The 14,020-nt window shown below is 38.1% G+C and overlaps 1 protein-coding gene across 5 annotated transcripts in view; it reads left to right on the top strand.

The window, feature by feature from the left end:
* The window catches only part of LOC132145684 (receptor-type tyrosine-protein phosphatase U-like), a 259,638-nt gene that overhangs the window by 189,829 nt on the left and 55,789 nt on the right, over positions 1–14,020 (top strand). For all 5 annotated transcript variants that reach the window (XM_059556881.1, XM_059556878.1, XM_059556880.1 and 2 more), the window contains exons 13-14: positions 11,432–11,468; positions 13,868–14,006. In XM_059556881.1, the coding sequence (XP_059412864.1) occupies positions 11,432–11,468; positions 13,868–14,006 (176 nt within the window). The remainder of the gene's footprint in view (positions 1–11,431; positions 11,469–13,867; positions 14,007–14,020) is intronic.

Genomic DNA, 14,020 nt, shown 5'->3' with positions numbered 1-14,020 from the left:
ATTATTAATAATAATAATAATAATAATAATAATAATAATAATAATGATAATTTTTGTTGCTGTTGTTTGTTTTGTTGTTTGTTTTTTGTGTGACTGGAGCAATGATGATAAAAATTTAACTTTGAAAGTCAGCTTTGATTGTTCCTAATAATCTGTTTAACTGCACTCACAAGTGAATATTAAATTATTTTGTGGGATAATTAAATATATTCTAAATAAACTACAAACATAAAATTATATACATTTATTTTGTCCTCACATTCTTCCTTGTAACTCTTCACTCTCAGTCACAAACCTGACTGAAAGGCTCATTATGCAGCTCATTATGTGGGCCTTTAAAACACACTGATATTCATACTTGCATATGACTTTTACAAACAAGAAGTGTCTTAGAAAATTTAAATCGATATATATATATATATATATATTATTATTATTATTTTTTTTTTTCTGTGAGTGAGTAAACAAGAAGATTTTCACATAATTTAGAAAGAAAAATTCTATGCTACAAGCTCCAGTTCTCAAAGGTCCCGGGAACCTATGTTCTGTATGTGTTTTATGGCCTTATTCAAGTGATTTCCAATTTTGTGTTTTCCACTAACCAGGCATAAACATTTTTTTCTCAAAAACACAGTCATGTACATACATGCAGCTCACATATTAATATAGCCCTGTGTGTGCAGTTTAGATTGATATTAGACTTAGCCACTTAGATTTTTATAAGCAACTGAAAAAAGCACAAATGTCATGGCATGACAAAACTTCTCCAGGCCCCAAAAATACCCTTACAAAACATTTTACAAAGAGTTCTTTACTTTAGAATGTCATGCAACAAGTCAAAGTGTGAAAAAGTGTTTGCCCCCCTCCGGGTTATTATTTTTTTTGCATAGTTAACTAAATTGAATCAGATCATCAAACAAATTTTAATATTAAATTAACAGTTAATCATTTAGCAGACACTTTTATCCAAAGCAACTTACATATGAGAACAATAGAAGCAATCAGATCAACAAGAGAACAACAACAGTATACAAGTCCCATGACAAATCTCAGTTAATCTAGAACAGAACGCATAGCCAGGGTTTTTTTTTTTTTAAAATAAATAAATATATGAAAGACCAGAAAAGATAGAAAAGTGCTAGTATTGGTTGGTTAAGTGCTGCCGAAAAAGATGAGTCTTTAGATGTTTCTTGAAAATGAGTAAAGACTTAGCTGTAAGAATTGAGATCGGGAGGTCATTCCACCAGCTGGGCACAGTCCAGGAAAAGGTCCGTGAGAGTGATTTAGAACTTCTTTGGGATGGCACTACAAGGCATCGTTCACCTGCAGAGCGCAAACTTCTGGAGGGCACATAAGATTGAACTAGTGAGTCTAGAAATGTTGGTGCCGTGCCAGTGGTCATCTTGTAGGCAAGCATCAGTACCTTGAATTTGATGCGAGCGACTACTGGTAGCCAGTGTAACCTGATGAGGAGAGGAGTAACGTGAGCTTTTATTGGCTCATTGAAGACAACCCTCGCTGCTGCATTCTGGATCAGTTGCAGAGGCTTGATAGTACATGCAGTAAGGCCCGCCAGGAGAGCAATACAATAGTACAGTCTGGAGAGAACAAGAGCTTGGACAAGAAGTTGGGTGGCTTGCTCTGAGGGTCTAATCTTCCTAATGTTGTATAAGGCAAATCTGCAGGACCGGGTCGTTGTAGCAATATGGTCTGTGAAGCTTAATTGATGATCCATCCCAACTCCTAGGTTTCTGGCTATACAAAAAATAAAAAATACAAATAAACTTGAATTGAATTGAATTGGCTATCCTGGAAGGAGTTATGGTGGACGAACCAAGCTGTATAGAGAAGTTGTGATGAAACCATGGGTTAGCTGGAACCACCATGAGTTCTGTCTTAGTAAGGTTGAGCTGAAGGTGATGGTCATTCATGCAGCTAGAAATGTCACTCAAACAGGCTGAAATGCGAGCAGCTACCATCGGGTCATCTGGTTGGAATGAGAAGTAGAGTTGGGTGTCATCAGCATAGCAGTGATAGTGAAGAGAAGTTGTCCAAGTACTGAGCCTTGAGGAACCCCAGTAGCAAGTTGTTGTGACTTCATCACCCCTTTAAGACACGCTGAAGGATCTAGGTAGGACTTAAACCACAGGAGTGTGGTTCCAGAGATGCCCATCTTTCTGAGGGTGGACAGGAGAATCTGGTGATTAATGGTGTCAAAAGCAGCAGACAGGTCCAGTAAGATGAGTACTGAGGATTTTGAAGCTGCTCTTGCCAGTTGCAGGTCTTCAGTAACCGAGAGCAGGGCAGTCTCAACTTTTCAGTTGAGTGGCAACTTTTGAAGATAGATTGGTTGTTGTCCAGGAGGTTGTTCTGTACAAGAAACATGGAGAGCTGGTTGAACACAGCTCGCTCAAGTGTCTTTGCAATAAATGGAAGGGAAACCGGTCTGTAGTTTTCTAGAAGCGCTGGATTTAGAGATGGTTTCTTAAGCAGTTGGCTTACCTGAGCCTGCTTAAATGGTGAGGGAAATGTTCTAGAGTAAAGAGAGGAGTTGATAATGTGAGTAAGTGAAGGTATGACTGAAGAAGAGATCGCTTGAAGGAGGTGAGTGGGGATCGGATCAAGTGGACAAGTAGTAGGATGATTGGACAGGATAAGTTTGGAAACGTCCATCTCTGAGTGTGGAGAGGAGGAGGAGAGAGTGTGTGCATTGGTCATTGTGAAGTTATCCTCAGTCTGCAGAGAATTGGTCACTGCAGTTTCTTCACAAATAAGACAAGAACCATCAAAGTCGTCAGCTGTAAGAGTTGATGGAGGAGGGGGAGGCGAATTAAGAAGAGAAGAGAAAGTTTTGAAGAGTGTTCGAGCATCACAACAGTTGTTACTTTTGTTGTGGTAGTAGGATGTTTTAGCAGTGAAGACATTTGCAGAGAAGGAAGAGAGGAGAGACTGATACACACTGAGGTCGGTAGGGTTTCTTGATTTATGCCATTTCCCCTCTGCAGCCCCGAGTTTAGAGCGATGTTCACGGAGAACCTCGGACAGCCAAGGGGCAGGTGCTGGTCTAGATGACAGTGGGCAAAAGTTGTCCAAGCAAGAGGTTAGAGTGGAGCAAAGAGTGTCCGTAGCACTGTTCGTGTCCAGAGCTGAAATCTGAGAGAGTGAAGCAAGTGAGGATGAAACCACAGAAGATAGGCGAGATGGAGAGAGTGAGCGTAGGTTCCGTCGAAAGGTGACCTGCGTTTAAGTGTGTGCCGCTTCAGGAGTAAGTGCTAGGTTAGCAGTAATGAGGAAGTGGTCTGAGGTGTGCAGTGGAGCAACTGAACAGTTGCCCACGGAGCAACAGCGCATGTAGATGAGGTCCAGTTGGTTGCCTGATTTGTGAGTCGCTGTAGTAGACACTCGCTTGAGATCAAATGAGGCGAGCAGAGTGTTGAGGTCAGCTGCCTGGGGTTTATCTAGGTGGATGTTGAAGTCACCAAGCATTACCAGAGGAGAACCATCTTCAGGAAAGTTTGATAGCAGCAAATCCAACTCCTCCAAGAAGTTTCCCAATTGACCTGGGGAAGATAAATGACCACAAAGTGGATTTTAACAGGGTGGGTTACAGTAATGGCATGTGATTCAAATGAACCGTTACCTGTAGGTGATGGTGGAAGATCAAATTTCCATTCTTTTTATATAAGGAGACCAGTACCTCCAACCCTCACAGTCATACTAGGAGTATGGGAAAAAGTGAAATTAGTGGAGAGGGCTGCGGGAGTGGCAGTGTCTTCAGGTTTGATCCAAGTCTCAGTCAGTGCCATGAGGTTGAGACCGGAATGAGTAGCAATAGAATAAATTAAGTCTGCTTTGTTAACAGCAGACTGGCAGTTCCAGAGACCAACTGGAATAGAGAGCATAGTAGAAAAGGTCAGAGGGACAGGCCGTAGATTTGTCAGAAAGCCCTTCCTTCGACGTACATTGTGTGCTCTCAGAGTTTTAGTAGTGATAGTAGAGAGATTACACAAATATAACCAAAGTAAATACAAAATGCAGTTTTAAAATAATTATTTCATTTATTAAGGGGAAACATAATCTGTCTAAACCTGCCTACATGCATTGTGTGAAAAAAGTAATAACTTTAATAACCACCCTTGGCAGCAACAACTGCAATCAAGCGTTTGCCAATGAGTCTTTCACATCGCTGTGGGGGAATTTTGGCCCACTCTTCTTTGCATAATTGTTTTAATTCAGCCACACTGGAGGGTTTTCAAGCATGAATGGACTGTTTAAGGTCATGCCATCAACCCGTCAAGCATCTCAATCGATTGTGATATCCAATTGTAAATCAAATAATGCTGTGCTGGTTTTACGCCAGATTTAACGGGACACACACCGCAAACTTTGTTGCATCAGTCCACAGAATATTTGCCCAAAAGTCTTGGGGATAATTGCAAATGTGAGATGAGTCATTTAGTTATTTTTGGTCAGCAGTGGCTTTTGCCTTGGAACTCTCCCATGGATGCTATTTTTACCCAGTCTCTTTCTTATTGTTAAATCAAGAACACTGACCTTAATTTATATGCTGTTCTGGGTTCTTTTATGAGTTGTCCTAGCACTCTTGGAGTAATTTTGGTAGGCAGGCCACTTCTGGGAAGGTTCACCACTGTTCCAAGTTTTCTCCATTTGTGGATAATGGCTCTGACCATGGTTCACTGGAGTCCCAAAGCCTTAGAAATGGCTTTATAACCCTTTCCAAGTTGATACATGTAAACTATTTTGTTTCTTATCTGCTATTGAATTTCTTTAGATCGCAGCATGTTGTGTTGCTCTTTAAGTATGCTTGACTTCATCAGACAGCTTCTGTTTAAGTGATTTCTTGATTGAATGGGTCTAGCAGTAATCAGCTCTGGGTGTGTCTAGTGAAATTTAACTCTGCTTTATAAAATAATGTGGTTAATCACAGTTCTTTCATGATTTAGCAGGAGGGGGCAATTAATTGTTCACTTAGGGCCAGGAAGGTTTGGACAGCTTTTTTCCCTTGATAAATGAAATCATCATTTAAAAACTGCATTTTGTATTTACTTGCATTATCTTTGTGTAAAAATACAATTATTTTGATGATCTAAATCTTTTAAGTGTAATAAATATTGGGGCTTTAAAGGCCCATTTGCAGAAGCCAGAAGAGTTGTGTGGTCTGGCGCAACGTTTTCTGTCACTATTATTGGGCTGCTAATGCCAAGATTATGATGTTCTGGCGGATTAGTGATCAAGCTCGTGATAACTTGATGGATTTGCATGCAAAGTGGCTGTATATTAGCAAAAAACTCCACTTTTGAACACTTGTATAAATCCTTTGAGTTTTCCCAATAAATTTTTTTCTTCGATATTTACAGGTGCGCTGCTACATAAAACATTCTTTTAATGAGTTTCAGGATTTGCCTCAGGATCATGAGAACTATGGTCTTTTGGGTCAACCTCCTTTAGATAAACATTTGGTGACACAGTATGTTTCTTTGTTCGTTTCTCATTTTGTAGTGTCTTCAAATTATCTCAAAGTAGTATGGGGAAATGATACCCAAATTACTATCTCAAATGAGATTTGGGAAGAGGGACTGAAACTAATTCATACCTGCTCTATTAATGCTAGATTACAACTTATACAGTTTAAAGTATTGCATAGGTTACACCAAAACTAAACTCAATAAAATGTACTCTTCAATTTCCCCATTATGTGATAGATGTAAGTGCTCAGATGTCACACATGCTCTTTCTTTTTGGTTTTGCCCTGAGATTTCTGAGTTTTGGAAGAATATTTTTTGGTGGTATTCAAATGTTTTTGGAGAAGATATTAGTCCAGATCTTGAATTAGCTTTGCTTGGATGTTCTGACCCTACATTAGCATTACCACAATCTCAGCAATTGTTTTATGAATGGGGCAAAAAATCTGTGAAAGAAAGTAATTCCTGATGTTTTAGCCAATTAATAAACTGTGAAATTAACAAAAGATAACTATACTCCTGTACCAAGACAACCCAGAAAAACTGATAAACTGAAACTGACTTTGTGAGATGTATTTTTATGAGAAGTTGCAGGAAAGGGTTTTTTTGTTGTTGTTTGTTTTCTTTTTTTTTTCTTTTTTTTTTTGCTAAATAAGGATCTACAAGTTACTAAATTATAGGATTCACTTACTTTCCCCACTCTTCGTTGTGAATGAATAATGTAATACATACATACATACATACACACATAAAAGTGCAGTAGTGAGTGTTATTAGTTGTCAGATTTAGTTTACCTATAACTGTAATTTAACACAGCTTCATCAAGCAGGGAGTAGCCTTTTGCTCACATCCTCTGGTTGTTTTTTCTTACATTGCCACATCAAGATACCAACTTCCCATGGATTACCTACAGAAGACCTATGATGTCTATCAATGGCTGAGTATTCATCAGCTTGTTCAGGAGTGTTCAAACATGGAACGTAGGTGATGGAGTCTGTGACAATTTGTTGACTCTGACAAGATCCATTTGATCTGAATCATAAAGGTGTCATACTCTTTTGGCCATCATTTAAAAGCTGAAGAAGTCATCGTCTTCTTCTTTAGTGTGCTTTCAGAATAGATCTTATCAAGGTCTATTCAGCTTTTGAACTCTTTGCAAGGCAACGCATTATATCCTCTTCAGCTCATCAACTCTTTGAGACCAGACTGGCATTTTTATCAGATCATTTTCCAGTTAATTTTCTCACTTGAGACATCAAGCACAAGAGCCCATCTCAGACATCCCACCTCCCTCAGAATTTCCAAGAGCCTCCGGCATATTGATAGCAGCTCCCTGATGCCTGCAAATTATATAAAATACCCCAGAAACCCTGTTTCAGTTGGTACTATGATGCATTTTAGTTCAAGTCGTTAACCAAAACAGGCATTACTATTGCCATCTGAGAATAAGAAGTGCATCTCCTGTGACCACTTATATTCGCAATTTAAGACAAACCCTTTTTATTTTACATAACTTGGAGTTGGAGAATGGAGGAACACTATCGAATGAACAACTTATGATGGAAAGGAAAATCAAATGGAAATGATAAGAAAGATAGTTGAAGTTGTTGGTGATAATGTTTAAATACGTTTTAAACTAGCTGCTTACCTGCTAATGAGCTTTTTGCTTGCTCTCTTTAAATATGAAGAGGCAAAACTCCCAGGTTCAAATGGATCAAATATGTCTTGTATACAGTTGCATACTTTATATGGTTCTGGCATGGTTAGGGTGACCATATGCGCCGTTCATACGGTAAACGTCCCAGCCAGGATTTTAATAATGCCTAAAATATCCAGGGTTTGGCTATTTGCACTGTGCAGATTGATCGTTGTGTAACATTCATGAGAGCTATAAAGAGCAGAGCAGACGGCTCCTTATGCTTTCGAATCACTTTCACGTGTTTATTCGTTCGTTTGACTTGAAGCATTGTGGCACACTTTGTTTTTTTTTTATTTGTGTGCAGCGACGCTTCAAGTCAATCCAACGAACAAACACATGCACATATTTGCATCGCTTTGATCTTTCTCTCTAGATCTCACCTTCTCACACGCAGCCCCACGATTGGTCGATTATGTACAATACCTGCATGTTATTAATACCCTAGGCATGGTGGTTTTCCCATTACTATGAGTATTACAGACTATTTTACCCAATGTGTTTTATTTTTTATTTTGGGTATTATTGTTGTGTCCTTAGTTTATAGTTTGACATATAGCATATTATAGCACATAACATATTGTTCTTGATAATCGTTTGTGAAGATTATTTTGCATCACTTTATCTTTAGTAGAGTAGTACTGTTCTGTAGGGAGGTTGCATTTGTAATGTGTTGCATCATTTCTAACATACAGATGCAGCTCAATAAATTAGAATCTCGTGGAAAAGTTATTTTGAGTAATTCAACTCAAATTGTGAAACTTGTTTATCTAATAAATCCAATGCTCACAGACTGAAGTAGTTTAAATCTTTGGTTCTTTTAATTGTGATGATTTTTGCTCACATTTAACAAAGACATTTAACAAAAACCCACCAATTCAACAAATTATAATATAGTGGCTATTTTTATACCCAATCATGTTGCCTATTGACCTAATAAGTTGCAAATTGGTCCTCCAGCTGTTCCTTATATGTACATTTAACTTTTCCGGCCTCTTATTGCTACCTGTCCCAACTTTTTTGGAATGTGTAGCTCTCATGAAATCCAAAATGAGGCAATATTTGGCATGACATTTCAAAATGTCTCACTTTCAACATTTGATATGTTATCTATATTCTATTGTGAATAAAATATAAGTTTATGAGATTTGTAAATTATTCCATTCCTTTTTCACTCACAATTTGTACAGTGTCCCAACTTTTTTGGAATCGAGTTTGTACTAACCTTGTGTACGAATCCGCTTGTTACACCAGTATTTACACTAGTAAGAACTGTCTTAATTATATATAATTATAAGTATGCACTATACTTTTATTATTTAGAAAGTGATCAATATATTATATTTTATATATCCAATTTTTGGGAACACTTTGGGTTTTATAAGAGAAATGGAAATTTTGATAGAAAACTATGCAATTTGTAAAATAAATACAAATATAAATAAATAAATAAAAGCAAACTATCTGTACCAAATTGAATTGCTTAGCATCATATATTTTTTCCCATTGCATAATATTGCATTGAATCGTATTGTGTGTAATCGATTCTAAATGGGATTGCACTGCATCATAATAGGGTGAATCGTATCACATCACATCACATTGGTAGCTGCTTCATATGTTTCTTTAATGTATTATATAGCTGACTATGCATACATATGCAAATCACATCAGCTTCAGAAATGGAGTTGTACATCCCTACTGTTCTACTGTTCTACAACTGTTCTGCTAAGCAACCTGAAAACAAGAGACTTGGGTATCATTACTTTGTGTTTTAAGTCATTCTGACCAATAATGTATCATTACCTGTAGTCATCAGCCTACCACATAGGTCTTCAACTCTGCTCCTGGAAATACACTTTCATGCTACGTTTAGTTCCAACCTTCTCAATCAAGTGAACACCTTGATTAGCTGGTATAGGTTAGGGCTGAAGCCAAACTCTGGACAGTGGGTCTCCAGGAGCAAAGTTTAAGGCATCTGTACTGTACTGAATGTACTGAAGAAAAAAAAATGCATTCTGGTATTCCTAAAGTCCTTAATTAGCTGGTTCAGATGTGTTTAATTAGGACAAGACGTAAACTCTGCTGAAAGGTGACCCTTCCTGGTCTAAGACATTTTACAGGTCCAGCAGTATCGATTCTTGCTTAAGCTTGATTTATGCACCAAAACCAGTTCTTCGTTTTCAGTCAACTTTGATGTTGGGTGGAGGATTGGGAAATAGATGGCACCCAAGTAAACTACAGTATATAGAGTGATAAATTATGTATGCTTATGTAATTAATGAGAGTAAATAACTACCACTGAAGATATAATCGGCTTCTGTAGCAACCTTGGAAAGCTATTTAAGGATATGATTCATTTGAGCATAACATAACATCCTATTTACTTCTATTAGGATGGTGCTTATTCAGTTGTTTGATGTGTTGAGGTGATACGCACAGATCCAGACTGTGGTACATGAAAGTTCCTCTGCAAGCACAATAGAGAGTAACATTTGATCATCAGTTGTCATTTTAATGAAGCCTGTGGAGTTGTATTCTGTCTCCTTGTCATTGGAAATGACTGTCTAATGTCCCTAAAGTAAGAAAGAGCAAGACAAAGACACTTAGTTTGGCTAACGTTGGCTAGCTGTCTCATCGCTACAAACAAAACAAAGGTACCATTGTATCCAATAATGGGATTGTGTTGGAAATCCCTCTTCTAATGGAAAATAATGAATACAACATAATAGGCCATAAACAGCAGCATCAAACACTCAACGCTGCCTGACACACACCTCTTAAAGTGAGTTTATTCTAGCACAAGATGAGTCAAATTCATTCAGGTTATTGTTTATCTGACCTGCACGCATTTCCATCTTAATCAGCCTAAATAAATCTTTTTAACATGAGTGACGCTGAATACTTGCCTGTGCTGTGGCTTCTAATTTTGACAATTATTTGTGATAATTAGGTGCAGGTTCGCTCTATTAGACTCGCGCTGAATTTAAACAGTAATTACTCTGACTAAAGTGGCTTACTGTGGCTCAGAAGGCATAAGTGTTGGGTTTTAAAATAGACAAATGCATTTTAGAATAAAACATAATTTATTTATAGGAGAGGCAAGCTTCACTATTAGTGTTGCTCCAAACCCTTAATCCCTCTAATATGTTTTAAACTTCACTACATAACTCATCCCACATTGTTTGCACTGTACACTTGAGAGGACCTCAAAATTATGCAGCAACTTTTGCACTCCACTGACATTTTCTTCAGTGAATTATGAATTATGCAGTGGCTATTCACATTCCCATGGACACATAAAAGTCAATCACGTTTGTAGGTGTAACTGATAGACACATTTTGACTCTGAATATTGACCATATTGAATTTCGAGAAATAGCTGGGCATAACCATCCTTAACAGCCACTTGTAAAGCACTGTTGAGCGTGACCTGCATATCATACTGTATATCATCTGACAGCGATTAATTTCAGCGCTGCCCCACAACCTCGACAGAGGACTGCCGAACACATGTTTTAATGACATGTTAAAATACGGTGGTAAATATGTCACATCTGCCCCGGTGAAAGGGAGGAGAAAGCAACTCAGTGCTGGTTTTCAATTTAAAAGGCAATTTACTGGCAGTTTGGGTGAGAAAGGTCTCGACTCCAATCTAGGTAGATGAATCTGCATAATTGCCACATAAAGCCACAATTTGCACCTGTAAATCTTAATTTGATAATGTGTCCCTGTAGCTCATCCTGTGTGTGTGTGTGTGTGTGTGAGAGACAGAGAGAGAGAGAGAGAGAGAGAGAGATGCTTAGAGCTGGATTGGATTCTTAGGATCGGTTCCAAAACCTAGTGAGCTAGCCATGTACACAGTATTTTAGACACATCATAAGGCCAAGAGACATTTTTTTTTGCTAATTACAACATTGTATATTAACTTGGAATCATGTTAATGATCAATCTATTGAAATCATAGTTGCACAAATCGTACATTTAGGGCTACAACAGCTTGTCACTGTTTGGGATGTAGACTTAGCAGACAACATATGTCGATTGTAGACAGCATAACAGCCTGACTGAGCCTTCATGTCCAGCTGATGTTCTCATTCATTTACTAGTGCATGTCATTAAAGGCATTTCTATTTAATCCTGGCTGCCCGTGGGATTTCTAGTTAGATATTCACATAAATCACACACACGCTAGGCTCTCACCCTCAGATAGCCCTGATAACTTGTATCCATTCTCTGTTTTACCCTTTAGGAGACCAGGATCAACTGCATTCGGATCGCTCGTAAAGGTAATTCATTCTTTATCTGCAATGTTTACATGCTTGAAGGCATGTCTCATTGACAGCGCATATACATCAATGCTAACCAAATGTCCCTGCTGCGGACTCGCTCACACTTTGGCAAGAGATGAATGCGTATTTGTTACCTTAATGTGGCTCTTTTTCAAAACGCCAGCGGTGATAGTTGGGCACAATCCACCTGGTATTATAATTCAAATATTACAAAATCTCATTCAAGTTTGGCATAGTGAACCTACATAATAGAAACAGACTGAAGAACAAAAAGCAGATGAGCAGATAAAGCCAAAAAGAAGTAGTAGGAATCAGCTGAATCACTTATTTTTTTTCAGCTCAGGTGTCACAGAATCACATTTACAAAATAGTGGGATATCATTAACATACTCACATACACGTACAGTAAACATACATGTGCACTGAAATGTTATCAACACTTTCCCACATCTTTATCGATAAAATATAAAATATAAAAAGCTAAGTGACTCTTAGTAGCAAGGTGGCAACGTCACTGTTCTTACAGCAGTTAACATGAAGGAGCGTTGGTATTAATAGAGATGGTACTGCTGAACACACCCACACACACACACTGTCTGAGTCTCAAAAATCATTAGGATATTAAGTAAATATCATGATGTAAATATGTAAAGATCATGTTCCATAAAGAAATTTTGTAAATTTCATGCCGTAAATGCATCAAAACGTAATTTTTGATTAGTAATGTACATTGCTTCAAAAAATGGATACTTTGACTGGTCATTTGGTCCAGGGTCACATATGTAATTTTAACCTTAGTATTTAATTTTTTAGGAATTTATTTCATCAATGATATTGTAATTAATGTCACTACATCAGATGGCATAATAATGCGCTTCCATCCCTGTGATTTTTCAAATGGCAATTTCTGCTTTTGGAAGCACCACAGGGGCTTAAATTAATCAAGAGAGAGATTTCATGCTGTTCTCTGGAGCTGTTTGGAAATTGACTGCATTTAGAGAGAGAAAATACAGACGCAGAGAACCAAAAAACTGGAAGAACACAGTTTCAGTTCGTGACTCTCTTGGTCAAGTTTGCGATCAGTAGGCACAGCCATCATCAAGGGACTCTCGAATGGTTGAATGTTGGGCTTTCTGAAATGCTGCCAGATTGTATATGCGCAGGCTGTTTCTTTCTGAACTGGATAAAATATAAAAAAATAACTGTTGCTCTTGCCAAACCTGTTGGAACGAGAAATCCAAATCCTTGGTTGTTTTTCAGAGTGGGCAAACTTTCTAAAATGTTTTGAATTTAAGACACTAGATTGTACATGTTCCAGCCTGTTCCCATATCATTTTTGACTTGAAATAATATCGGCTTTGGCTAAATCTGTGCTATTCTCAAGGAACATGAAGCCCGAATGGCATCATTATATTTGGCAAAGGAGACAAAGTTGGCTGTAAAACCTTGGTTATGAAAATTCCTTCAATATGCTCAGTTTTGGGAGCTGGACCTTTGATAATCTTACCAGAAACTGGCACCCATGCATCACTGACCTGACCCCAATTTGCCAGAGACCCGGCTTGTTCACTCCAAAGTCACCCTGGGTTGATCTCCCCCCCCTGTGGCTCGATCATGTGCTGCTTGATGCTGATAAACTGTTTCTTCATCTCCCTCCAACCGCTGCGATACCTTTAGCAGATTAGCATGCAGTCATGCTTTGCCAGCATTACCTGGCCTCTGTTCTAATCTTCTAATGCTCATCTGCTGCTTGAGATAATGTTTTGTGCTGGAGTATTAGGGCTTTGACTGGGCAAATTATATCTCAGTATTTTCAGTGTTTTGATTATTTTCAAATATATCTCTCGATGTAAACTTATTTTCTGAGAAATTGCTTAACATTTTTAAGTATAGGACCACTATCAGACTTGTACATTGTCTAGAGAAAACATAATAATAAATATTTTTTTGATTTTCAAATAGCTGTAAATAGCAGAATAAATTTTTTATTTGTGTAGTTTAACTGTAATACTAATAATTAGCTAAATGCAAAGTTTTGTCATGAAAATTTAGATGGCAGGGGGCTGATGAGTCTTTAACATAAACTGATGATATTCACAGTGTTAAACTTGGCACATCTGGAACCATCCACCTCCACAGCTCCACCTGTGTAGATCTGCTATAGGTTATTATATATGCTATTTGTGCATCAGCAGTATGTCTTAAATGCTCACAGCACTGTATCACCATATACATTGGCAGTAGCCAGTTCCTGTTCTTTGCTTCACAGCAAATCTATTCTACAAAGACCAAATACATTAACATTCTAATATCCATTACCATGCTATAATCATTATATGAAGTCATTGGTCTTTCTCTCACTTCCATTTATTGAATCTTTGTCTTTCTCCTCTCAGAGGCCTGTAAGGACCATAAGCGAGCTCTGGAGGTTTCCCAGCATGCCGAGGACATGGGGCTGATCCTGGGGGCCTGTGCTGGGGGGCTGGTTGTGCTCATCCTCCTGCTGGGAGCCATTGTGGTTATTGTGAAGAAAGGGTGAGCATGTGTGG

The sequence above is a fragment of the Carassius carassius genome, chromosome 8 (genome assembly GCF_963082965.1).
Source record: "Carassius carassius chromosome 8, fCarCar2.1, whole genome shotgun sequence".
Taxonomy (NCBI): Eukaryota; Metazoa; Chordata; class Actinopteri; order Cypriniformes; family Cyprinidae; genus Carassius; species Carassius carassius.
Note: the sequence above shows the minus strand (reverse complement) of the source record. Positions and strands in the feature narration are given on the sequence as shown.